General features: G+C 48.5%; 1 protein-coding gene across 4 annotated transcripts in view; it reads left to right on the top strand.

Annotated features, from left to right (window-relative positions):
* Window positions 1-26,875, top strand: part of XYLT1 (xylosyltransferase 1) — a 172,649-nt gene that overhangs the window by 22,848 nt on the left and 122,926 nt on the right. For 3 of the 4 annotated variants that reach the window (XM_064153870.1, XM_064153872.1, XM_064153873.1), the window contains exon 2: window positions 26,294-26,332. The exons of the other annotated variant lie outside the window; for it this stretch is intronic. In XM_064153870.1, coding sequence (XP_064009940.1) covers window positions 26,294-26,332 — 39 coding nt within the window. The remainder of the gene's footprint in view (window positions 1-26,293; window positions 26,333-26,875) is intronic. 4 annotated transcript variants of the gene reach the window in all.

The raw sequence follows: 26,875 nt of genomic DNA, 5'->3' as shown, positions 1-26,875 counted from the left end.
CCTGAGGTTATCACTCTGCCACTCTCCATCATCTTTGCCAGATGGTGGCAGACAGGAGAGGTGCCTGAGGGCTGGAGCAGAGCCAGTGGCACTCCAGCCTTCAAAAAGGGCAAGAAAGAGGTTCCAGGGAACTACAGAGCAGTCAGCCTCACCTGCATCCCTGGAAAAGTGATGGAGCAGCTCCTGCTGGAGGGCATCACAAGGCACTTGGAAGAGAAGAAGGTTATCAGGAGCAGTCAGCATGGATTTACCAAGGGGAAGTCCTGCTTGACTAACCTGAGAGCATTCTATGGTGCCATAACTGAATGGGTAGATTCAGGGAGAGCAGTGGATGGAGTCTACCTTGACCTTAGCAAGGCCTTTGACACTGTCTCCCATGGCATTTTGGTGAGCAAGCTGAGGAAGTGTAGGGTAGAAGAGCAGGCAGTGAGGTGAGTTAGGAACTGGTTGCAAGATAGAGTTCAGAGGGTGGTGATCAATGGTGCAAGGTCCAGTTGTAGAGCTGTGGCCAGTGGTGTCCCCCAGGGATCAGTGCTGGGGCCAGTCCTGTTCAACATCTTCATCAATGCCATTGATGAGGGCACAGACAGACAGAGTCTGCTCAGCAGGTTTGCTGCTGACACCAAGCTGGGAGGCTTGGCTGAGACAGCTGCAGGCTGTGCTGCCTTCCAGAGAGCCCTGGGCAGACAGAGCTGGGCACAGGGGAACCAGATGAGGTTCAGCAAGGGCAAGTGCAGAGTCCTGCATCTGGGGAGGAATAACAAACTGCACCAGTACAGGCTGGGAGGTGACTGCTGGAGAGCAGCCCTGTGCAGAGGGACCTGGGAGTGCTGGTGGCTAACAAGTGACCCATGGCACAGCAATGTGCCCTTGTGGCCAAGAAGGCCAATGGGATCTTGGGGTGTATTAAGCAGAGTGTGTCCAGCCGATCAAGGGAGGTTCTCCTCTCCCTCTGCTCTGCCCTGGTGAGACCTTCCTTTGAACACTGTGTTCAGTTTTGGGCTCCCCAGTTGAAGAGGGACAGGGATCTGATGGAGAGGGTCCAGCAGAGGGCTGTGAGGATGATGAGGGGACTGGAGGGCATAGCTGATGGGGAGAGGCTGAGTGACTTGGGGCTGCTTAGTCTGGAGAAGAGAAGACTTAGAGGGGATTTGATAAATGTTTATAAGTGTCTGAAGGCTGCCAGGAGGGAGGGACAGGCTCTGCTCACTGCTCCCTGGGGTAGGACAAGGAGCAACAGGTGTAAGTTGCAACACAGGAGTTTGCACCTCAACACAAGGGGGAACTTCTTTACTGTAAGGGTCCCAGAGCCCTGGCACAGGCTGCCCAGAGAGGTTGTGGAGACTCCTTCTCTGGAGCCTTTCAAGGCCTGTCTGGATGTGTTCCTCCGTGATCTGTGTTAGATAGGATTGTCCTGCTCTGGCAGAGGGGTTGGACTTGGTGATCTCCTTGGGTCCCTTCCAACCCCTAGCATCCTGTGAGCCTGTGACAGTTGTCATGGGCTGCTGTCTTGTCAGTAGGGATTTTGCAGCTGCAGCAGCCTTCTATGTAAGGTTATGGTCCAGAACTCCAAATTGGGGTGTACTGCTCTTGCTCCTTACTGTGTTGGTTGGAGATCCTTCCAGCACTACTTACCTGCTTGAAATCTCTGTTGTGCGTTATCTGTGTTGATGTAGCAGGCTGCTGCTGACCGCTGGAACGTGGGTGGATGGTGGAGTGGGAGTTCTGCCGTTCTGTGCTGGGGCATTGCCTGTTGAGAAAAGGATGAGTTTCTCCTGCTGGTTTTCACTGCAGTTGTAATTCAGGCATGGCTGAAAGCCACGTGCAGAGGGATTGCAAATGTGCTACAGAGGACTCCCTGAGGAAGTTTATGACAAAGAAAGCAGCAATATAGGTTACTGGGTGTTCATTATGCCTGTGTAGGTCTCTTTTATAGAAGAGAGTTTTGGAGGTGTCATGCAAGTAGAGATTTTGAAATCCTAATCCTTTGCAAAAGGTGGCAGAGGTGTGTGTGCTGGAAATGGTGTTGGAAAGGCCAGGGCTGCGCGTTTGCTAGCGCTCGGGATGATGGATGGAAGGAGGCGAACGGAAAAGCAAACAGCAGAGGATTATGTGCCAGGGCAGAGCGTAAGCTTTCGGGAAGAGAGAGATTTCAGTTTTGCTGAAGTGCCTGTCATGGAGATGATGTTGGTGTTGGCTGCCTTGCTACGGGCTGCTAGCCCCTGCAAATCACAGAGATGCTGGAGATGAGCTCACATCTGTGCTTCCTGTAGCAGTCTTTCTCGGCCTCCCACTTTTAAACTTCACGTCTCACGTGGGTTTTGCCCATCTCTGCCCCTTCCTAGCTGCTCCCTGGGCGTTCACCCTTGAACAGCTGGGGGTTTTTGTTCGCTCTGCAGATCCTGGCAGCTTGTGTGCTGTTCTCTCTCTGCTGTAGCACTTCCTGTTGAGGGTTTCTGTGAGGAGCTCCAGCCCAGTTTTTGCTGGGTGCTCATAGCAACCCTCATCCAAGGCACAGCCGAGGCTGAGCCAGTTCCTGTTTACTCTTAGCTCTGCACAGATGCCACAAAGTGCAGGGCTGCTGAGCACTGGCACCCTTGTTCTGCTATTGCTGGGGAAATCCAGCAGCAGCACACGAAGTTAGGAGAGTTAAGTCAGGCAAGTTACTGTCACAGACCCTGGAAAAGTGACTCTCAAAAGCCTTGCTTCTGCCTTCCAGAGGGGCACAGTGTTCTGTGAGGAAATTTTCTGGTAGCTGTTGGAAAAATGGAGTGAGTCCTTGAAACCAGTAATTCTTCCATCAAGCAACTGTCTGCATTGACAGAGTAATAAAATCATCCAGAATCCATCTTTCAGCCAGTGTCTTCTGTAAGGAACTTCACAGATGGACTAGATGCTGTAGAAGGTCTAACAATCATAGAACCATAAAATCATTTTGCTTGGAAAAGACCTCTGAGAACGCAGATTCCAACCTTCGACTTATGACCACCGTGGTCATTAAACCATGTCCTGAAGTCCACGTGTTTCTTGGTGTACTTAATCATTTGGTGTTTAATTGAGCAGCTGACGCTGGAAAACACTGGCTGAGAGCAGCACACCTGGCACGTGCCAAAGCTTCAGTGTAAGGCTTTGAGTAACTGGAGACCAGAAGAAGCTCTGCTGCCCTATCACTCTTCTCATGCTACTGCCCTTCAGCCTGTCCCAGTGTTTGCCTGAGAGGAGGTTGTAGCGAGGTGATTGTTGGTCTCTTGCCCCTAGTATCAAGTGAAGGAACAAGAGGAAATGGCCTCAAGTTGCACCAGAGGGGGTTTAGATTGGACCTTAGGGGAAAAAAAAAGTCTTTATGAGAGAGTGGTCAGACATTGGAACAGGCTGCCCAGATTGGTGAAGGAGTCACTGTCCCTGCTAAAGAACAGACATGGCACTGCAGGACACGGTTTAGTGGCCACGATGGTGTTAGGTCAGTGACTGGACTCTGTCTTAGAGTTCTCTCCCAACTGCAATGACTGCGATTCTCTGAACATAGTCTGGATATATGGCACCTAGTAATAGCTGTGTGTGAATCGCATGTGCATTAGATAGACTGGAGTGGAGTTTCTGAAGTCCTTGAAGTGGAAAGCATATAAAATACTGAAGACATTTCATTTGAAGTCTTCATACAGGTAAATTAAATTTTTTCTACTTCTGTTTCTTATCAAAATTTGCATTTAATTTCAGAAGCATCAGAGCCGACAGGTCGGTTCTCTGCCCCGTGCCTGCGCAGGACAGTGGAGCAGGTGCATGCCTCAGCTCTGACAGGAGCGTCTGGAGTTGTGTGTGCTTGCTGCGCTGGGTGCCAAAGCGCAGGACAATGTCTGTGTTTTTACCAAATGGAAAGAGTTTCATCAGGAAATGTCTCCCCTGCAAATATGCTCAGGTGTTCTTTACTGCAATCAATGCAGTTATTCATGGTTTTCTGCTCCCAGCTCACTCGTGGCTGTATTTAACATATGTCATTGTGCTGGCCTACATCGTTTCAGGAAGGGGTTTTATTGTTGTACAGACGCGTGTGGCAAGGAGGCCAGCGTTGTGTACAGCCAGAGCCCTGCGTAAATCTGCCTCCTGCTCCTGCAGACCTAAGCAGGGTAGCTGTGTGTGGGCTCTGCCGCTGGCTGATGTCTGTTTTAAATTCCTGAGGTGGCTGCAGCCGGCTCAGCAGCTCATCCCTGGTGTGCCTTCAGCAGCCTGGCAGCTTTGCACAGGGAATTGCTCAGATGATCTGCGGAGTTTGCCTGGTGCTGAGAAAGATTTGCATTTGCTGGTGAGCAGGCCTAGGATGTGATCTCCTCACCTGTGATTATGTCTCCTCTGACACAACAGAGTGTTTTTTTCAGGGATTTTGACTCTTCTGAAACGAGTGCTGAGGTTTCAGTGACTGCATTCTTGGAAAGGTCAGTGGCTGCACAGGCACAGCTGGGAGCAGCTTGGCAGTGTTCTGGTGAGAGGGATGAACCAACACATGGAGAGCAAACAGCATGTCTGTATAGATAGATATTAATGTATTTTCACTTTTTCTGCTGTCTCTCTCGTCTGTTGTCTCTAGCTGATTTCCTGTTGAAATGTGATGCCGGGCAGTAAGGTTATGAGATTTTAAACAATGGCTGCTTTCAAGCTGATGTTCTGGGGTACATATGTGAAGCCCAGTTCTTATGGCTGCAAACCACTCATGAGTTTCAAGAACTTCAGTAAAGACAGGACCACTGGCACCATCCAGAGGTTGGCAGGTTTTAGCCAGGTCCCAGCTGAATGACACAGTTTTGAAGAGCCTATGACACCTTAAGCATACAGATACCATCAGCTTTGAATGAAGCTGCCTCCTTTTGAAAGGTCTCAGCTGTGTGACCTTCTGTGCCAGTGTTGGCATCGCAAGTGGTTTCTTGCACGCTGGGATCCCCTAATTTCTTGTGTATGTTTTCCCCCTTAGTAGTAACCTTCCAGCATTGTCTGCAGGTTTTATTGCTGCATTTATGCACAAGTGGCATTTAAGCTAAATAAAAATAGTCTTGGAATCCTGCAATGGCTCAAGTTGGACTACAGATTGCAACTTGAGGAGTAAAGGAGGTTGCAGTCTGTTTTGAAATGCTGTCACACCTGTTTTTGTGGAAAGCTTTTGAATTTGGAAAGGAAAGAGCCCTCAGGTAAGGGAGGTGCTTCTTTGCGCCCCCCACCCCCCAGTATTTTGCTAAGGTTGGGCTGCAGCATCAATTTGAAATACCTCCATGTTTTGCTATCAAATTGTTTTAGATTGGATTAGCTTAGAGTAGTCCATAATAACGCTGGGGATCTGCTAAAACGAGAGATCATGATTTGACTGACTTTCTGTGTGTCAGCAGCAGCAATACAGCAGTAGATACCTCTGTGGCTGCAAGAGCAGCAAGACTTTGCTTCATTGCATCCAACCCTGCAAAAGTGGCAACTGTGGCGAAAATAAGGCTCCTGTTTGGTTTTGACCTCAGTGCAGGTGTAAGGTCTTTGTAAATGTCAGGACTATGTTGCCAGATCTGATGAGGAAACTGCTGCAGAAAGGTATGCCTGAGGCCTTGCAAAGGACTGATGGCAGATCTAGACTAAGAAATCAAGACCTCTTGACTGAATCTGCTCGTGTTTGTCTGGATCCATCCTTTCTTGTGTCTGTCTCCCCACCATCCGCAGGCAGTGGTGCCGTAAGCCATCATAGGAAGACTCAGCAGCTTTGAAGTGTTACCAGTTACTCTTTAAGGGAATGAAAAATGTGGCTGGTGCGAGGGTGCGGCCGAGTGCCGGAGCACTGCCAGCAGCTGATGTGTGTGTGCGTGCATTCATCTTCACCCAGCCCGAGCTGGCTCTCATTGCCTGTGCTGCTGTGCCTGCTGTCCCAGCCTGGCTGCCATCAGCCCAAGCCCACAGGATCTCTGCTGGCTGCAGCTGCAAAGAGCAGACCTGCTTTATAGGCTGTGGCTGTTTGAGCTGATTTCTAGCTCAGACATCAAAAAAATTGAAGCAGAGAATCTTAGAAGTGGAAGCTCTGAGCAGAGAGGTGAGCGTTGTAGGGCTAGGCCATAGAATGGCAACAATGGAGAAGTTAATATAATTGCATTAGAGCATCAGGAGCTTTGTGTCTGGAAGCACAGCTTGGACCTTCCCTTGCTGCTTCTGCCATGCCTGCTGCTGTCTTCACCCACCGCTGTTTTGGCTGCTGCTGCTTTGCTACTTCGCCGCCGCTTGACGCCTTCCCCATCTTCCTTAAGGCTGTTATATTTGTGCTGTAGTCTCTTCTCCTTGTACTGTTATATTTAGACTATGAGAAATACAATGTCATTTTTCCTGACTTGGCAAAAATCCGTGTTGTGGTGAGTTTACTCTGCCGGGGGGAGGGATCCACCCTAACCCAGGACATAGGAGCAGCTCAGTTCCTCCTGGCGTTTAACACTATTGTCTTAACCCCCTCCTTCTTTCAAATAAGTGGGCTAAGTCTGGAAGTGGAAGTACAACTTCAGTGCCTGAAGCAGTACCGTTGTTGCCAGAAAGGTTTCTCGTTTTACTGCAATCACAACTGGCTGGGATTTGCATAGTGGCTATAAATTAAACCCTGCAGACAGTGCTGTGCTGCCTCCATGACATAAAGAGGTAGGTCAGGCAGAAATATTTATGCACACCCTGCAACAATCCCAAACAAGTCCTCTCCTGCTGAGCACTCTGTGAAGGCTGATTAGGTTATTAACTAAGTTGATCATCCTTGCCATTCACCACTTGGTAGGCAGGCAGGTACAGCTTTGTGAGCTACACAGTAAATAGTACTGGGCCACAGCTTTTAAGGACAGTGTGCACAAGTCTGTAAGGAGCACCCCTAATGCCTTGAGCTGGTTTCAGGGTTGAGATGGCTGTAGTGTGCCCATTCTTCTGTGACAAGTGCTACCACTGCCTTCCCGCTGTTGGCGGCTGTTGGGAGGATGTAAGAATGTGCTAATTAACAGCCTGTCAGTAATCAGCTTAGCCCAGGTATTGCTGTATGAAGCAAACTACAGAGGTTTTGCTTTGCATCTTGTAGTGTAGGAGGGCTCTGCTTTTAGCCGGCATCCACTTCTACCACTTTCACTTTGAGAGTTCTGGCTGTTGGCATGGCTCTGATCTCCCCTCTTTCTGACAGCTAGGAAGGGTTGTTAGTTACAGAGCCCAATGTCACTGTTTGCTTTCACGGTTACTTGAACGTCTTAGACACTAGACCAAGCAGTGTGGAGTTAACTCTTGGTCTGCTGACCAGACCGGGTTTGCCCTGTGGCCGTTTGGGATCTGAGCAGCGGAGCAGTGCAGAGTGCCTCTCCTTCACCCCACTGCACCAAGTACCTCCTGTGTTAGTGTAGATTGCTTCTGCTCGTGTCCATCTCCTTGCACTGCTCAGGAGCAACTCCCTATGCTTACAGTTTCCTTCCAGTGCTCTTTGTAGCTTGTTCTTGTTGCAGAATTTGCCCTGAGTATTAAGTTAGTGTGAAGTTGGTGGTTTGGTTTTATTGCTTTGTTTTGTTTTGTTTCTTGGTTGGCCTGTGGCTGGGCTCCTTTGCAGTTGTGTGCTGGAGGTGCAGATTTGCTGGATGGCTGCATGTAAGGATATAAAAGCATGTGTCAGGATATGTGGTTGCAAGAAAGACCAGCGGTGGGAATGAGGCAGGTTCTGGTGCTGTGGGGAGAGAAGCAGCAAAAGATTGCTGTCTGCTTGGCTTATTTTATATTTTCCCCTGGAAAAGTTGTCTCTCCTTGCAGATCTTGAAAGGGATGTCCTCTAGCAAGCACAGTGTTACCTAGATGATAGAGCTTGGTTCAGTTTGCAGTGTGATCAGAGAATTAGGGCTACTTCACCTGGAAATTAAATAGTCCTGCCATTGGACTTTGTTTCTGCAAACAGAACATTTGTTACAGGAAGTCTTAAAACTTTTACTCAAATGTTATAAACTCTGAACTTACCTTGGCATTGAAGGCAAGATGCTTTGAGATCTAATGGTGCTATTTACTGGCAGTCCAGAAGGTCTGGTGTCTGAGTAATTAGCACCATAGAGAAGTTAAACCAATGAAACAAGTTTGTCAAATGTCTCTGCTGCTATCACTCCACTATCTGGACTAAATCGTAGCAGTGCCTGATGTCAGCTCACAAATATCAAAATACACAGTTGTGAAGAATCTTTGGCTTGGTGAGTGCTAGGTGTGCCTCTGTTTCCTACTGTGAACTTGAAGGAGCTGGGCTGCTGGTGTCTGTGTGCCTGCTGGAGAGTGCTGGGGAAGCACCGTGCAGCATCTCCTGGTTGCCTTTCCAGTGCTCGTGGTTTCCTAACGACGGCAAAGCAATTGCCTGAGGTGTTTCAAGGAGCATCGCCCAAAGAGAAAGGTTTTGGCTAGCGTTGTGGACAAAGTGGTGTGAAAACAGTGAGATACCGTGACAGATCTTCAGCTCCTGGCTCAGGTGTAGCTGTGCCTCAGCTGTGTCTTGGGCAACTGAAGCGTGGCTCTCTCCACAGCTGGGGTTTTCAAGAGTGAGCCCCGGTGTTCTCTGCCTGACAGATGTTCCTCTGTGGGGCTCACCAAAGTGATATTTGGTTTTATTTTTGTCCAAGACAAAAGAATAATGGAGCCTGTCAACTTTCCTAACTGCTGCCTCTGAAATCTCCTCCTCATTCTGCGTTTAGTGAGGCCAGCACACTTCGCTAACGCCAGCTGTTACGATGCCGCTCTGGACGCTGCGGATGCGTGCAGTGTGGCAAGGAGCTCTGTCTCAGCCCCTGCCCCCCGGGCCGCTGGCGGGCACGCTCTGTGCCTTGGCGAGCAGCTCAATGGGTTGCTTTCACCAGAGTGTGAAACTTGGCCGTGAGGGGAGCTTGGAAAGACACACTGCCTTGCTGCTGCACAAAGAGAGTTGTTGCTCCTCGGGGAAATAACAAAGTTAGAGCTCTGGTGCCAAGTGTTATAGGATGCCGGCGCAGGGAGTGTTTGCATGCTGAGAGATCTCTGCCCTGCCGTTAACAAGGACTGATTGTGCAGCAGCAAAGCATTTGCTTTGCTTTTAAGACCTGTGCAGCAGTGAGCAGAACTGCCATTAGAGTTTAGTCGTTGCCTGATACTGCTCCCCCCCCACACCTTTTCTTTCTTCCAAGACACCACCAGCTGCCATACTTGGCTTTGCATTGGGAGGCATTAACTTGTAATAGATTGCTGTAAAGTGATATCATAAGCTCCCTGGTCAGTAAGAGCACGGTTTTCATCCCAGGAAGTACATGTGAAAGGGAAAAGCATCCTAATTGCTCCTGCAGTAAGTGGATTTGGAGACATTAATGCTAAAAGCAAAGCTGCTGAGTAGTGAAAAGTATCTAAAGTCTTCAGCATTTTACCAGCCACCTTCGTTTGTCTGAGTAGGTGATCAACTCGGTGTTTTTGCACCCAGAGCTTGCTTTTGAAATGCCAATTTTATCTCTTCATCAGAAATCAAGCTCCAGGCTTTCTTGCTGCCTGAGTGCAGTTTTTGAAGGCAGAAAGTACTCGCTCTGGTGAATTCAGAGGAAGGTTTTCAAAGCTGTTGTGATGTAGACTAGCAAGGGAAATAATCCAGTCCATTGGAAGACTTCTGAGAGCACTGTTTAGAAAAGCATCGTGGGGTGTCTCCAGGTGGAAAGGATGCGGACACCTTGAATAAGGAATGCTCTGAAATTGAGACTTTCATGCCTATGGATGCAGATGGAGCAAGGAACTGGAACTTCCCAATGGTAAAGAAGTATTTCGGGCTTACTGGGAGTAGTGTTGTAGCACATCAGGGTTTGAGTGCTGAGGAAGAACAATGCTTCTGTTCTTCTGCAGTCCCCCTGCTCTTCCTGAAGCACATTTCAGTCAAGCACTCATCAATTAAATGTTTCAATAATTACTTCTAATCAATGAGGTTTTCTCGTCCTGCTCAGTTATGTGCAGATCTGTGTTGTAATTGGCCAGGAAAACTTCAGAAGTTCTGCAATGAGTCACATTATCAGCTCTGATAGGAACCTGTGATCACATCACTGGCAGATGTTAGCTGCTGGAATCGTGCCCAGGACTGCTGGAGGTGACTTGCTTAGTAGATCTTCCAGCTGCAGTATCTGTGTTACAAAAGGCACAGAAGTTGGAGAACAGAAGTAGTTTGTTTTCTGCAGCATCTGAGAGAACAGCACCTCTAATCTGGCTATAAAATGGAGCAGCTTTATTGTCTGAGGAGAATTATAGCTGCTCATGGTGACTTGACCAAAATACTGGCACACAGAATCTGTAGACTGCTGTCCAGGACCCTGCTGAAGTGTGTTCTCTTGCGTTTCATGGCACAGTTTGACTGTTCTGTAGACCTCGTTTTACACTAGCAGGTTTAACATTTAGCCCATGGAAAGGGCTATCATGCTGTACCTTAGCAGGATTTTCCAGATCATATGGGAAGAGATTCCATTTCTTTTTTTCCTTTGTCACTCATGACAGGAATCCACATTGTTCTGTCCCTGTTTCAGTGGTGCAATAGTTTATATATACTTTTGCTTTGAAATCTCCATAAACAACCTTACCTGCTCTGGGTGAGTAAACAGTAGGAAGAAGACTTAATCTCCTTATAAACTCTGCAGCTTCTCTCTGTTTATGGCACAGGAGTAACTGAGTTTCAGGTGTGTGCATGCACTCTTTCCATCTCCTGTTGTTAAACTCAACTCTGCATCTTTCATTACTTCCAGAAGACTGTGGCCAGCATTAATAGGAGCCAGATCATCCTGGCCTCTGCTCCAGTCCTCCTGAGATCTGTCTGCAGGTTTCAGCAGTTAATTGCAGCACTTGTAATATTGCAGCTCCTTCCTTTTAGGGTTTTTTGTATTAGTCTTCCTCAGCTAGCAATCAGAAACTCACAGGCTCATTTCCTGGTTTTCTGTTTTTGGAAGTGAGTTGCCTTTTTTCAGCTGAACTTGAGGATAAAGCCCATGCATTGCTATTTAAAGATCCTGCTTAGCACACGTTAAGGAAGGTGGTGGAGATTCTTAAGTCTCAGCCCCTTAAAACATCACCGAAGGACTGTGCATTAATTGTGTTTCTGCTTGCCTGGGTATGGTGCTGGTACTCACCTGCTGAGAGCGCCCTGGCTTCACGTAGCATGGGCTGCCTTTCGGATGCCCAGGGCAGGGTTCCTCCTGGCCTTTAAGGCATGAGTGGCTATATTCAGAGTATGTGTCTGGTTGCTTTTGAAGACATCTGTTTGAAAAACCCAGTGACTGCTGCTCTGATGATCCTTCCTTCATGGACACTGCCATGCCTCCCAAAAGGCAGCTCTGGTGGCTTGTGCAGTTTTTGGTCTGTACTGAAAGCATACTCGGCTCAGCCGGCAAAACACTTGGCTGCTCTGGCATGAGTTCTGCTACCTACTAAGGTGGGCTTGTGGCTTGTGTCCCCTGGAACCTTCAGCTAGCAACAGTACATGATATGTGGTGGTTTGGTCACTTTGGCCTTCTCCAAAGGTGTCTTAGTCTCTTCAGAACAAAACCCTGTCGGCTCAGAATGAGCACCTGGACAGGTGTTGCTGTGGGAAGTTCTCATTTGAAGGTGTTTGGTAGAAAAGGCTTCCTTGTTATCTCTGTAAAGACATAAGTGCTCCAGCTGCAAGAGAAAGTGGGGAGGCTGCCTTGTTTTTCAGATATAGTAATGGTGTCAGCTTGGAGCTCTAGGGGTGTTTGATACACGTTGCCTTTACTGAAAGGAGCTGCTGCTGCTGGAAGCTACCAACAGAATGAGTGGAGGTGTGCTTCCTCTTAGATCAAACCCAGCAGCCTGTCTGTAGCCTGGCAGCCACCTCTCACTGGCAGAATACTTAGAAGGAGAAACAGCTTTGATTTTTCTTTATATTTTTCTCTTTTTTTTGTTCTGAAACACTTCCTTCATGGATAATACTGCCTTCAGCACTGTACCATTCAGTGAGCTATCTGCCTCTGACAGAGCAACCGTGTTTGTTTATGCATCAGATCGGCGATGGTATCTTCAAGGGAAGAGCTGTTGTAGGTGTAGCAAAGCTATATGGAATTACTTCCTTTTTTTTGCTAAGCCTGGGTAATCAGTCAGCACTCCTCTCAAAGTGTTGCTGGGTCTGTTCCAGCAGGTAGGAAACTTTTCCTTGTGCTTGGCTGAGAACCTGCCTTCAACATCCCTTTAGTCTGCAGTCTCCCTGATGCTTTGCTTTAATGTGTCATAGCCAGAACCTGAGGTACATTTCCCTACTTTTCTTACAAAAAAAAAAAAAAAAAAGGAAACAAAATGATAACCTTTCTGTGATCCAGGCTGCCAGGAAGATCTTCAGCTTGTGTTGAGCCTCCTCCCAAGTAGCTTCAGTTGTGTCTCAAAGGCAATTCCTGGTTCCCAGGACAATAAAACAAACCCCAACGTTGTTCTCTGTGTGCATCTCACAGTAGTGATGTGCAGTACTCGGACAGTGACAGTTTTTCAGGGCAGCTGAGAATAAATTGCTGTGTGTGTTGTACAGAGCAGTCCCTGCCAGCATATTCATAACTCATCTAGTCCTTTTAACCCTTTCTTTCTGGTAGCTCCTAATCTTTTAAAAGCAAACTACAAGAATAACCCCACTGACACTGAAACTGCGCCCAGAGCAGGGAGGAATGCTGGGCACAGCATGAAGGCTGCTGGGAGCTTAGCACTTCCTTTCTTGGTCTTTGGAAGGTGCTCAAATAAAGATAAATGTCACCAGGAATCTCCTTTGATAGCTGTACCTGGTGAGTCCTGCTTGCAGGTGATAAAACACAAGAATTTGCTTGCTTTCCCTCTGTGTTTTGTCTAGAGGAATGCAGTCCAGCTAGCAGTCACTTCCAGTTATTTCTTTTCACCTGCTAGGTGTCAAAAAGGAGAACATGCTTCTGCATTAGCCTCTTCTCCCATTGAAAATAATGCCTGATCTGGAATTTGATGGTTATCATTCTATGGAATTCTGTCCTCTAGGAGTTTGGGATGAGCTGGCTTCATCTATTCTGCTCTTTAACTATTGTCTGAGACATTTAGTGTGGCTAAGATGGTACTCAGGATGTTGGGAAACACTCTTGAAATGTGTATAAGCCATTCCTACTGCACTATCAGATTTCCCTTATTCACTGCCCCAGATAGCAGCACTGAGTTGCTGGCAGAAAATGTGCAGGGCCCTTTTCTGTGGCCAAGAGGTGTAGTGAGTGCCAGAGAACCGAGGGCTCTGTGCCTTGGTGCTCAGTGATACCATCTCAGCGGATTTCTTGGCTCTGAGTGAGTTCCTCTCTGACACAATGCTGTGCTGTCTGCATCCCCTCGGCCTGTGTGCCCTTGGTGAATGCCATGTGTTTCCCTCTACAAATGGAAAGGAAGTCGTAGTTTCTCAAGGACCTACTTGTCTTTCATTCCATGAGGAAGTGGATGGAATTTGGTTTGGCTTTTTCTGGCTTTCTTTTCTTTTTTTTCCCCTCCTGGTCAGCAGCTGTATGATAAAAAGGGTATGGCTGCAGTCATTAAGCTGTATGATAAAAAGGGTATGGCTGCAGTCGTTAAGCTGTATGATAAGGATTTGGCTGCAGTCATTAGGCTGGATTAGCCAGAACATTTCTCAAGCTACTAAAGTCACTAAATGATAGCACAAGCTGCTGAATTTTTGCTCCGAGAAATGGAGTGTAGGTGTAACTCCACAGCAAAGAGTTTGGGTGACCAGAGGTCTGCACGGGCCGATTTTCAGAGCTGAGAGTTGCTGTGGCTGGTGGGATGCTGCTGTCCGCCCTCCGAGGTGATGGCAGAAGCTGTGAGCCGCATGCTGCGCGGCTCTAACCGGGTGTGCAAACGAGCGCTGCCCGGGCTCCGTAGCTCGCTGTTGGAATGCTCAGCCCGAGACATTACTTCTAAAGAAGCTTTTTCCCATGGGATATTCTGACCGCATTGTGTTTGTATTATTCCACAAGGATACAACCCTTAAAAACGCAGTCAAGTCAGTGGGAGACCAAAGAGCAATCGGTTCAATTCCCAATACAAGTCTAAAGGCAGCCGTAAGTGGCTCTGCTCCCGCGGTGCCTGGCTGTCTCCTGTGACACGCGTGTTGTGCGGGAGCTTTGCGCTGCAGCAGGGTGCTGGGGGTTGATGACTCGTTTGGGGCCCAGGCTGAGCCCGTCTGGCCAAATTAAAAGCCTGGGATTGTGCCGAATGCTACTCCTTTACATGGAGCACTATGCCTCTGTGTGCAAATACGGTGATGTGCTCATGGCATGTCTTCTGTGCTCAGCACAACGCCAAAGTGTTTGAGCTCTGCTCTACTTGAGCATTGCTTCATTTATTCTGATGTGCTATTATGGGATTTGCCCTGCACTGGCCTGTAAATGCAGTCTACAGCCACCCCCAAAGATGATAATGTGGAAGCAAACCTTTCAGCTCTGGATCCTGGACACAGCAATAATGTTCTTGTTTACATGTTTTTTTAGGCTGCATTCAGAGATGCTGAAAGTGTAGACAGATTTCAAATGATGATTTAATTGTTTACAAGTGAGTGTTTTCTGTAGCATACAAAAGAGATGAACTAATCCCAGAAGGCTTTTTGATATAACTTGAGCAGATGATTTCCTGACATTGTTATACATCCTGCTTTAAGGCGGTGAATAATTAGCTATTTAAGTTAAAAAAAAACTACCTTGAGAACTAGATGTCAGCTGAAAAGCTGTCAGTAAATTGGGAACAGCTTTGCATGTCAAGTTGATTATAGCAGCGAATGAAAGGAATTACAGGGAAATGAACCATGCAGCGTGCCGTTTCTAACTTCAGCCTCCCCACAGTTCCTTCTGCCCCGTTCTCCAGATTCCGAGGGTGCTTGTGATATTACCAGGCTGTGGAGTTCCCTTTCACAGAATCCTCTTCTGCGGGCGACTTGCTTGCTGTTTACTCCATCAGTGTGAAACTTTACACTCAAGGATTTCCCCCCTCCAGACCCAAGTGCCGTTAATAGCTTCTTTTGTCTGAGCTCCTCAATAGGGAGGGCCACGTACCGCTTCCGCTCCAGGCGATTGCCCGAGGCCGAGCAGCTCTGCTGAGGGCAGTGGGTTCTCCTCTCCTGCGTGCCCAGCAAGCTGCCAGGCTTATCCTCGAGCAGCGGGGGCTGGTTTACGTTTTCCAGAGTGGATCAGATGGGCTGTTTTCTGTGCAGCTAGGAACAGCAGTTGCTAGATCTGAGCCGAACAGTTTGCAGACTTAATGGGTTGCTACTAAGTGAATTGCAGTAAAGAGTTTGGAGCCTTTTAAATAAGAGCATTGAGTTGTTTCTGAAGGTGTGAACCCGGCCTGTGGCTGTGTGTAACAGGGTACTGTGCACATGCGAGCTAATCAGGGTCTTAAAACTGGTTCCTGCAAGCAAGTGGGACTGAAATAGTTTGAATTATTCAGCTTCAAAGTGAAATCATGCATCTGTGTGGAAGTTGGGCATTTAGGTGGCTGAGTCTTGTGGCACCTACACGTGTGGAAGCAGTGCTGACTGCAGTGAGGTGAATGGAGATGCTTTGGCAGGGATGCAGAACTGTGTTCATGTTCCTTCATGAGCGGGCATTGCTGTGGCATCTGAAGAGTAGTGCTCAATGGAGCTGCTGTAGGGCCACCTCCTGTCTAGCTGACACTTGTTTACCACACAGTGTACCTGTCTTGGTACGCTGAAGTGGCAGGCTCTGCCCTTCTCCCATTGTCATGACTGTAGTGAACCAAAGCTGTGCTACAAACCTGTTCAGAGAGAGGAAGGCCCTTCTGGCCGAGGCAGCTGTGCTCTTAAAGAGACGGCTTATAGCAAATAGACTGCAGAAGGTCTGGTAGCAGCGATGGGCAGAAGTGGGGGCTGGGTAGGAAGAAGAGGAAGGAAAACATGGAAGCTGAAGATGGAGATGAGAGGATCCTTGCTGACTGCTTCCTTATGCAGGCAGTGAACAGCAGTGAAATGGCTCTGCACTGGGTGTTAGTGCAGCCGTTTCTTTTGCCTAAGCTTGTTGCTTTTCATACTATTTACATGCAAGAAGAGGAGCTTGCTCAAGAGTGCTTTAAAATCATTGGAATTGGGCATTAATAATCTCTGTGTCTCATCTTAGTATAACCAGGATGGCCTCAGCAGGTCAGTTGCTGATGTGAGCATGTTTTACATATGCTGAAAGTAAACGAGCTCTGTGTGCTCCGGTGGTGTTCACACTGCAGCACTCGAAGTGTATCCATGCTGTATACTGCAGTAGCGATCCCAGTGTGCTGCACATCAGTAGAGTGATACAGAACCAAACCCCTATAGTGTATTGCTAAGTACTTGGCTGTTTCTGAGGGGCTTAATGGCATCACATGAATGGATTGGTAGCTAAATGAAGGATTGAATAAGCTAATCTCTGTGAGAATCCTCTTTAATGAGTTAATGAGGTGTTCTTAGGGGCTCCCTGCACACACAGATTCCAACTTACCAAGTGATGAAACTTGGATCTGCATCCAGGCTGATAATAAAAATGATGGATAGGTTCTGTTATTTAGGAAAATGTTTTCATTCTGGCATGAAAACTGCAGAAGGAAGCCAAAACTCCTGTTGTACCTGCATGTTAGTTATGTCGTCCCGGAGCCTACTGGTTAAACTGCAAGCTTGCTGCTAAACCCTTGGAGTCCAGAGCTGAAAATCAGCAGCTGCACCTGAAAAAGATCAAGGTGTCTCTATTTTATGCCTTAAAGAGCAGCACTACCAGGTGCTGTGTTAAGGAATTTCCCAGAGAGACCTCAGGTGTGGTGGTTTGTGTGTTGGCTTGCTCTTTGGCTTGGGTTTGGTTTGGGTTTTTTTGTAGGGGGGTATTTTTTGGTCGATGTTGTTTGGTTGCTTTGGTTTTGTTTTGTAGTTGGTTTGTTTTTTCTTGATGTTGTGTTTTGTTGTTGTTGTTTAGTGGGGTTTTGTTTGTTTGGAGTTTCTTTGTAGGTGGGCAGTTTACTTTCCTCTCCTTTCTTAAAAAGTGGGATGCAAGAAGCTTATGCAGAGGAAATGTCTGTTCCTAACCCGATGTATCAAGGTTGTTATCCCATAAAACAACAGTTTTTTAAGCAAAACCAGGGAAATGTGGAAAACAGATCTTGATGGGATTAGACATTGTGTTATTTGTAGTGGGGAGGAGCAGTGACTGTTTTCTGGCTGTACATGCATGGGTGATCTCACCCTTCCTCCGGCCAGAAGGCTCCTGCATACCTGATATCTACAGGGGCTGGGTTTTTGCTCTGCTTCTCATTTGACTCTGAGGAAACAGAGACAGTTCAGTTCATTTGCAGGGTGGGCAGTGCCGGGGAGAGGTACAGTGTACAGGCCTGTGTGTGAGGGGCAAGGGGGATGGAAGACGAGTGACTGTGGCTGGGGCAGCTCTGGTCTGCCTGCCAAGGACCTGGGGGCAGTGTCCTGATGCTGGACACGTCCTTTTCTCCCCTTCACCTTATGGCAGGATTGCTTCTGCCAGGCACAGTCTGACTTCGGGGCAATCTTAGGATTTCCTCAGCAAGCTTTTCATCCCTGTTCCAGGTCATCACAATTTGTTCAGCGTGGCTCCCCTCAGCTGAGTGTGGTGCCATTTGTCATTAGCATTTGTTTGCAGTCCTGCAGCCAGTCCTCTGCTCCAGTGCTGTGCACTGGTCCTTCCTGAGTCTTTTCAAATTAATTTTTCAATTAGGATTTCCTGAGACACACTATCAGCTGCTGTCCTAAAATCCAAAAAGATGACCTCTGCTGTGCTCCTTTCATCCACTCTGTCTGTAACTCGATCAAAGAACAAATAAAGCAATTAAATCTGCCCGGCAGGCTGTATTCTGTATGAAGTTATACAGGCTGCTTCTCATTTTATTACCCTCAAGATTTTCAGATGGATTTTCTTAACGAAGCTGACTTCCCCTTGTCTTTTTCCCTTTTCCTCCTAAAAGACCCAGGGCTGTGTTCCCAGTCTCTTGCTGTCCTCAGTTTATTCTTTTGAAAGATCCTGTGCTTGAGAATAGCAGGATGGAAGTGCTCAGGGCATGACCCAGGCTCTGTGCCAGGCTGCATCCCTCTCCAAGGGGCCACAAGATGAAGAGCCAGAGGTGGTGCTGGCAGCACACGGTGCCTGCACAGCCTGGCTGTCACAGTGCCATCCTTTTGTCTGCTTTGACACCGAGGCTTGAGCTGGTGTCGTCTGCTCTGCACAGTGCCAGCCTGAGCACATGCTCTGATGCTTCTGTTGGTGTTGGGGCTATGCAGGCCCCCACTGAAGCTGGCCTACCTCCCGATCTCTCTTCTTTTCCAAGTACTTAGATACGGATGTCCAGCTTGATTACCTCTGAGAGCTGCAGGTGAAACCTGCAACTCTTCTGCCGACTGCCTGCCTCCTGTGGGCTCTGAGCAGTGCCTGACTCGCTTTGAAGCTTCTTGTGCCTGAAGTCTGTCTTCTTCAGCTGCCCTTTTAAGTTTTTATCATATTCCGTAGTGCAGGTTTCATTTTCTTCTGCTGACTTATTTATCTGGAAACTTTAAATGAGACAGCACTTTGCATTTGGTCAGGGCCTTCACTGCCCCGTGTCCTGTTTCAGATAATGCTCTAGCAGAGTGGTTCAGGCTCATTCTTGTAAGAGATGCTGGCCAGAGCCTTTGTCAGCCTGGAGGCTTTTTTTCCTCTAATGCTGTGCTTACTGTCTCCCTCCGTGTGCCTTTTATATCTATCTTTTTGCAGCAGTTGGTTGCTCTATAAATACAGGCTCCTCTAGCTCTAGTGAAGCTGTGAAAGTGTTGCATAAGGACATGGGTTTGGTTTGTTTGGCTGGGGGTTTTTTGTGTTTTGTTTCAGTTTTCTCCCCCCCACACCCGCCTTTCCATCACTAGAACTACAAATAACCCACATCCTTCAAAATGATATCCAGGCTGTACCTCCTGTCGGTCCTTCCTTGCAGGCTGCTGTAGCAGCATCTGCTGGAGAAGTGGGCAGGAAGCTGTGTCCCAGCAGTGAGGAGCTGTGAAGCTTTCAGATGCGAGCTGGACAGTGGTTTTCACTGTCATTTTGTACCTGTTCCCCTCTCTAGACAACCTGCTTGTACTGATCTTCTAGACTGGTGTGCCTCATCTTTTTAGGTATCTGCATTTCGCTCTTCCTTGGTTTGCCACCTGAAACAAACCATCCAGCTTGTTAGGGCAGCCAAGCAACATGGCAAAGCCACTGCTCCTGCCAGCTCTTAATACATTATTGACCCTGGCTCTGGATCACTTGGATGTATGGTTCTTAAGCACAGATTTGAAAAGGTGGGGTGGGAGCAGCTGGGCTTTGTTAAAGTGCCAGGGCTGAAAGATAAGCCTGCCTGGAGTTAATAAGTTAAAACATGAACTGTCTTCGGCTGGTACCTGTGAGACAGCGTGTCTGGCCTGGGGAGCCAGCACATTCAGATGTTAGAGCAGTGCTCAGGCAGCAGCAGCCCTCTGGCCAAACACCTTCTTGTGCACATCTGGGAAAGCTTCCTACTGCTGTCTGCACACTGCTGCAGCTGGCCCTGGCCGAGTTCAGAGGTGTGTGCTGAGCTGGATGGTAAAAGACACCAACGGTAGGGATTAGTGCCAGCTTCATTTGTGACTGGGATTTCAGGATTTCCTAGACAGCAGATTGAGGCAGTAAGATGGGACTGATTTCTTCTGAGCATTGGTTTTTATGGAGGCATTTGAGAGCTCTGGGCTGTTTCTGGGCACTGACCATTTTGCTGGCTGAGGAGTAGGTCTTGCTGCAGTTGAGGTTTTGTAAATGAGTATATTCTTCTGCAAAGCTCCTGCAGACATAAAAACAGTTTATCCTTGTGGACAAGCAGGGAACTAGCAGGACCTAGATTTAGCTGAGCTGCCCTTCAGCTGCTGGATGTGACTGTTCGCGCAGCAGAAGGCACATTTGCTGTGCTTGAGTCCTGAGCAGACCCTCAGCTTTCTGGGTTTGAAGGAGCCATGTGGGTTGACTTTACTATCCAAGGGTTGGAGCAGTTTTAAGCAGAGCCATTGGCCGTTAAGGAGTCTGTGTTTCTTTCTGCTGGCAACATCTCCAGAGCTGCAGTGCAGAGGTGTTGAGCACATCAGGCTCTTCACCAGGGTGCTCCACTCCAGCAGCTGGTGTGTACCTCAGCACAGAGGGGGGACATCTTCACCAAGCTCAAGATACTCAAGGACCAGATAGCTGTGAGCTGATGTCTCTGTTATGTCTCAGGTGCTGCTGACCTGCTTCAAGTTAAGAAAATCTGAAAGTACTGTCCTGGGGCTGAGGAGATGAGACCTGGCAGCTCAGGCCCCTTCACACTGTAATGTTATAGGCACAGGCTTAGTGTCCAAATGCTTTCCAGTGCCCTTTTTTTCACGAGGAAGAGCTGTCCTCGTGTGGCACAGTTGTGTTAGCTACACTCAAGTATGTGCAAAGTTATTCACTATTGTGCTGGTTTTATTCTCTTTGACTGGATTATAATGCCTCTGTAGTCCCAAAAGAACTTGGAAATGAAGGGGGAGGGGGAAGCTGTAAGCATTTGGGGTCTCTGATTCTACTGTTTTGTCCTGAGCTGTTGTACTGCACAGTTTCTCAGCTGTGCAGTGGTGGTGTTGCACCTGGTGCTTTCCTCCTTGCAGCAGGCTCCTTTCCATGGGTTGTTCTTTCCCACCTGTGCTCAAGCCCGGTTCAGTTTGGGGGAATGGTCTCAGATTGAGGCTAGGTAGATTTAGATTGGACAGCAGGAAAAAGTTTTTCACAGAGAGAGTGGTCAGGGACTGGAATGAGCTGCCCAGGAGGTGGTGGAGTCACCCAGCCTGAGCGTGTTTATGGGTCGTTTGGATGTGGTGCTTGGGGATATGGTTTAAGGTCAATGTTGTAGAGTAGTGTTCTAGGTTGGACTTGGTGATCTTCAGAGGCTTTGCCAGCCTGGATGTTGCTGTGGCTCTGTAATACCTTCATCTTTTGGAGGGTTACAAGTGGTTTCACTGTATCGATACTCTTCCTGTTTCTCTATGCTTCCTTTTGCCTTGTGGCTCTCCTGGGTACTACCACTGAGGACCGAGCTCAGAACATGCAGAGTAAGAATCCGAATGAAGTGCCTCTGTTGTGTGCTAAGGATGTTGGCCAAGACAGTAATTTCATGGAGCTGATCATTAGTTTCTTAAATTTCAGAGGGTGCCCTGGCATAATCTACCCTCCTCCTCTTTGCAGTTCTTCAGATGAGGAAATGATCTTGTGAAAATGTTTCCCCCTAACTGATGCTTTCAGTTAGCATCAGTTGTCCAGTTTGGGCACAAACACTTCATGTGTCAGAATTAAGGGTTGGCAGAGGCCGTGTGAGCTGATGCTGCTCCTGAAAAGCAGGTTCGTTAAGCTGTGTACTAGTGAGACTATTAGCACTAAGCATGCTAATTACAACTCAGTGGTTTGGAGCAGCCTCTGCACATTCTGGATCCCAAGAGCTTGTGGGAGCTGCGGGACCACCTGGCATGTTTGGCTGGGGCTGCTGCACCTCCCTTATGGCCACAGGTAGCTATCACTAGTTGAGAGGAGCTTCTGGAAGGTGCCTGCATGCTCCTCATACTGGCTTTGATGTGGGAGGCTTCCCCTCTCCTGAGGCTTCAGTGTCTGTCAGTGCTATATGTGGGACTGAGACCTGAGCTCTGGTCACTCCCAGACACAGTGGGTGGCTGAGAAGCAGATGTCCTGCCCCAGCACTGCATGATGAGCTGTGACTGGCTGATGCAAGTCCCTGCTGCTGCAGGAGGGCAGCCAGCAAGCAGGGCTCATCCCGACTCTGCTTCTTGTGGGTGCCTCATGCGAACTCCACCTTTCACTGTTTCTGTTCCTCGGAAGCTGTTCTCAGTTGTGTACTCCATATTCCCCCTGCTCCCTTCTGTCTCTTCAAGGGCCATCAGTGTCTGTGGCTCTTGGTCGTGGAAGTTGAGCCTGTGTCCTGCTGAACAGACGAGTTGACTGCCCCTTCTCTGCAGTCAGTGTGAGGAGAAGCTGTGTGTGCTTCGGGCTCGGCTCTGCCGCTGCTTGCCTGCAGCCTGCTGCTCTGGCTGCCATCCTGCCCTCACTGCAGGCGTGTCTCCACGCACTGCAGCTGGAGTAAGTGCTGCAGGCTGGTGTAGCGATAACACAGTAATTACTACCTGAGGACCTCTGTTCATTCGAACACCGTTAGTGGAGGGAAAAGTGGTGCCAGTGTACTAATTTCCAGTCTTGGCGTTTCAAGATCAGTCTTCCATTGAATAACTGTTTCTGGTGCATAGTAGGAAGCATTCTCTGTAGTCTTTTTCCTTTCTGCAGCTGCCTTTTGGAGGAGGAGAAGAAGAGGCTAAATAACAGTTTTTACACCTGCGTGCTCGAGCCTCCCGCATGCGTGTTAAGATGTCCAGCAGAAATAATAAAGTTATGGTTTATGTGGCCTGTGGTGACAAGCTGAGATTTTTAAGAAATTGGTGTATTAGCTTGAAAGGAGCCTTTGCAGAGCAGTTACACCAAGGCTCTAGGTACATTAGTGCTGGTGAGTGCTTCCCATCTCTTCCTCTCTATGCAAGTGCTCTTATGGAGCCTGTGAAGTGATGCTAAGATCAAAGGAAAAGCCAGGTTTATGCTGTGCAGAGCACCTTAATAATGCACACCTTTCTTACCCTACCACCTGGGGCAGTGCTTGCAGATGTGGGTGCAGCTTGTGGTGATGGGCAGTGTGACAAAAAGCAGATCTGCAAGAGATTTGGGAGTTTGGTTTTCTTGTTATCTAAACAGCATCCTCTTTCACAAGCCCCTTAGAAAGGGCCCACGCACAGTGGAGGTGCTGCCGTGAGCCCTCTGCCTTGCGGTATGAGGAGGTGAGCTGGGTGACTGTAGGACTGCCTGTACCCCTCCCTGCCTGGCAGCTCCTGCCCAGGCTAGTGGTAGCAGTGCTGCCTGGGAGCCTCTCTTCCTTGGAGCAGTCAGCATGAGTCCTGCGAGCACTGGCGGGTGGTGAGCTGTGGGTGGCTTTTACGGAACACTTCCAGCCACAGGGGGTTAGGGTTTGATGCGAGGATGTGCTGCTGCCCTGCCGTCTGCAGGGACACCCTTGCGTTGGTGCCCAGGGAGCTGCTCTGGGGTGTTTGTGCTGCTGCTGTCCTGGTGATGCAGAGGAAATGACCTGACTTGTGTTCCACTCACTGCTGGAGAGATGGGCAGAAATGTGGGGAAGTGGCACCCTGCGTGGTCTCTTGCAGTCCTGTTTTCTGTGTCTCTGAATACACAAAGTTTTGGAGCCGAGCAGAGGATAAAAACCACAGCTGGGAGAGGTAACCAACAGGCAGGTCATGGGGTGAGTCAGCAGAAGAGGTGGAGGCAGTGCCCTGGGGTAGCTGCAGTTTGTGAAAACAGCCCTGCCCACACAGTTCTGTGTTCCTGCCGTGCAGGCATCACTGCTATGGGACAGGACATGCAAAATGTCACTTTGAGGTGAAGATTTTGTATCTTTGTCCAAAACTGTGGTTTTGTGGGGTATTTGGTGGTGATGCTCACATTTGTTGCTGCTGCTTGCCCCTCTACTCTGTCCTCAACTGCTGACTCTTCTTTCATGTCCTTTCCTTCCGGGCTGTACTGGACACTCTCTGCGGTGCCAGCACAGCTCTTCTTACCTTATGTCATGAACTGGGTGAAGGAACTGATTCAGCTGTGAAGAGACACAGAACAACTAAAATGAAAACCTCTCAGGCTGACTCATTTCCCCCCAGCCTGGGTCAGGGCCTGGGTGCAAAAAGTGCCGTGGTGCAAATGTTGTGGGTTTGGAGCAGTGGCATCTGCAAGTGGCACTGCTGCTGGAGAGTACCTGCCCCATGCCGAGCCACGTGTAGGTCAGTGCTGCCTCCAGGGATGGAGAGAAGTGACTACAAAATAAGTGAAAATCAGCCCATCTAGTGGAAAAAAAGCTTTGCAAGTGCCTGCCATGTTCATCAGAGCTGCAGGGGAACTGGAAGCAGGCAGCGCAGAGGTGCTGGAAGAGGCGGGGAGGGGAAGGCTTGTCTGCAGGATCAGGCCCAGGGCAGCTAGCAGCACTTTGTGGGGTCTGAGCCTTCCTGCAGTCTGTCTTGGACTGTCACTGCAAATCCCTGTCGTTAGCATGAGGCGTAGGTTGAGCTCCCATGTTCAAGCCTGGTGTCTGTTGGAACGGTGCTACAAAGCAGTGTTAGTGGCAGACAGGGGCACTGCAGTGGGTCTGGCTGCGCTGACGGTCGCGTTCCGCATGCTGCACTAATGCCATTCAAAACTCCTCCTTCTCTACAGTTTTCTCTAGTCAAGAAATCTTTTGAAATGAATGATTCCCAAGGAGAAATTGTCCTGTGGAGGAAGCACTGGATTTCATTTGCCAGAAGCCTTATCTGTTGCAGGGATCCCCTGCTCCCTCCAGGATGTTTTATGCATACAGTTGCTGCTTCCGCTTGTGGAAATAATGCTCGTTGGAAGTGAGCAGTGCAGGCTGAAAAAGCTTTTGTCTGCAGTCAAATTGGCAACAGCAGAGAGAACCCAGCTCATCTCCCAAAGGGACTGTGTGCAGCTGGGCTGCTCTTTGTTACAGTGGTATTTTGCTCTATTTAAACACATTTTGTATTCTATCTGCAGCATGCACCTGCCAGTATTGTGATCTCTGTGCTGTGATATAAATGTGAGTGGGACAATGCAGGGCTGTCTTCTGGTGCAACTGCATCGGTGCCCAGCTGCAAAATGGATGAGTTTATCCCTGCTAAGTCTGTGAGAGCAGAGCTCTGATTGCTGACATCATTTGTCTTTAGAAATGTGAAGACATCCAAGGACAAGATTCCTGTCACCTCTTCCTTTGCCTTCAGATCTATTTGAATTTCACTGGTGTTGCTCAGTCTCCCTCAGTCTTGATGCCACAGGGCAGTTGGCATGCAGCAGGCACTGTGGTACCCGTGCTAGAAGATGTTGGATATTGAGGAGAGGTTACATTTAGGTCAGCAGTGTTACAGGGATAATCCTGGGCCCTTTCTGCTGGGCACAGCATGCTGCCTGGCTCATGTCTTGCTGCATGGAGGAAAGATGTTTCAAGGCTAATTTCTTCCTTGCTTTTTCTCCCTGGGTTGGTATCTTACTTGTTTGTTAATGTCTTTACAGGGAACGTTAACCCAAAAGCTGCTTTACAGACATAATTACAAGTAAAAGGAACACAGAGCTGCTTGGAGGAAAGCCAAGTTGTGTTTTTGTTCTGCTGTGTGATTTAACCAAAGTGAGAACCACAACTCCTCGAGTGTCTGGGGATATCAGAGCTCAGAATTAATCTCAGGAACCTCCTGAAGTGACAGGCAAGAATTTACCTCAGTAAACGCTAGCTGTCCAATTTTGACAGATGTGATGGATGAAAGAGAAAACATCATTGACCTGGTTCCACACTGTTAGGCTTTCCAATTAAACAGGATGTTGTAGAACGTGGGTCCTCGCAGAATAATACCTGGCCCATCAGCACAGTGGTTTTAAATGCCCCTTGGCCTTTAGAAGATCTTCCTTTAAAGATTTTGCTGGAGCACTAATGATAGAATCTCCTATAGGGATCTTCTCTCTTTCTAACCTCTTAATTAACTGGCTAAGGAGACAACTTTTGTGCCTTTGTGTTTAGATGTTTTTTAACGAGGTCTGGATCCTCTGGCCAAGCCAAGCAGGAGTTCAGACACTGAGGAAGATGCCAGGCTGCAGCAAATGGACAGTGCACTTGCACATGTAATGTGCAGAGCTGGAGAGAGACATTCATCAGGGTGAAATGTCAGCGGGAAGCAAAACAACCACAGTGTCACTACGGCTGCTGGGAGGAAATATTTTGCCAAGGTCATGGCCAACTCTGTGGTCATCAAGTCCTGATCGCCCTTCTGAAGGGTTCTTAGGCCTTCAAAATACCCAAACACCATCCAGGTGTAATCGAAGAAAGAACATAACAGAGGATTAAATCGAAGGGGCAGGGCCTGCCTGTGGCCCTGAGCTGTTCTGTAGCCCTGAGCTGTTCTGTAGCTAATCTCTTTGATATACTCTGGTTGCTGCAACATCCCTCACGCATCCGAGTGTTCTGGAGGCCCTGTAATTTCTGTGCAGTGGTAGGATGTGTGGAAGAGGAGAAACTCTTCAAAAGACATTACAAAGTCTTGCCATCATCCTTGTTCAGGCAGACGTGTTTGTTCCTGACTTTGGATCACTAGTGGCTTGGAAGCCTTTCTTCTCCATTATGCCAGAGTAATGGCTCTTTCTGTCTGCTCTTTTTGTAGATTGAACCTCCTAGTCCCTACACCAGCTCCAAGACTCAGGTTAGTACCAGCCCCCTGCCCCACTTCTTTTTCTTACAAGAGATTGTCTGACAGAGAGGGGTCCCTGCCACTTACTTCCCATCCTTAATGGTGGTGCTGGTGCTGGAGAAAGTGCAGCTGTACCAGCCCCAGCTCCCAGCAGGACTGACTGGGAAGGTGAGGGAGGGGCCTGGTGTACAGTTGTCCAAAAGCAGTAGGATTTGCATTTGTTAGAAGAGAGGATGCAGGCTCATGGCAGCTCAGGCACGGGAGTCTTGCTTCTTTGTGTGTGCTCAGCTTCCTGGCTGTTGTTGTCACCCCTGCTGCCGGAGTGTTGCTCCAGAGGCTCTCGTGCTGCCCATTTGCCTCTTGGACACTGCACTGAACGGTGACGAATCTGTGGAGGTGCCTGGCACCAGAGGGTCAAAGTGACAGAAGGGATTTTAGAAAGTCGCTGGTGCTTTGATTTGTGTTTCCTAACAAGGCAGCCTCATCGATTTCCAGTCCCGGTGCTCTTTGGAAGACAGCGAGGGCAGCAGTAGCTGCATACTGAGGATGGGTGTT

This window comes from Pogoniulus pusillus, chromosome 13 (assembly GCF_015220805.1).
Source record: "Pogoniulus pusillus isolate bPogPus1 chromosome 13, bPogPus1.pri, whole genome shotgun sequence".
Taxonomy (NCBI): domain Eukaryota; kingdom Metazoa; phylum Chordata; class Aves; order Piciformes; family Lybiidae; genus Pogoniulus; species Pogoniulus pusillus.
This window is presented reverse-complemented; position numbering and strand designations above follow the sequence as displayed.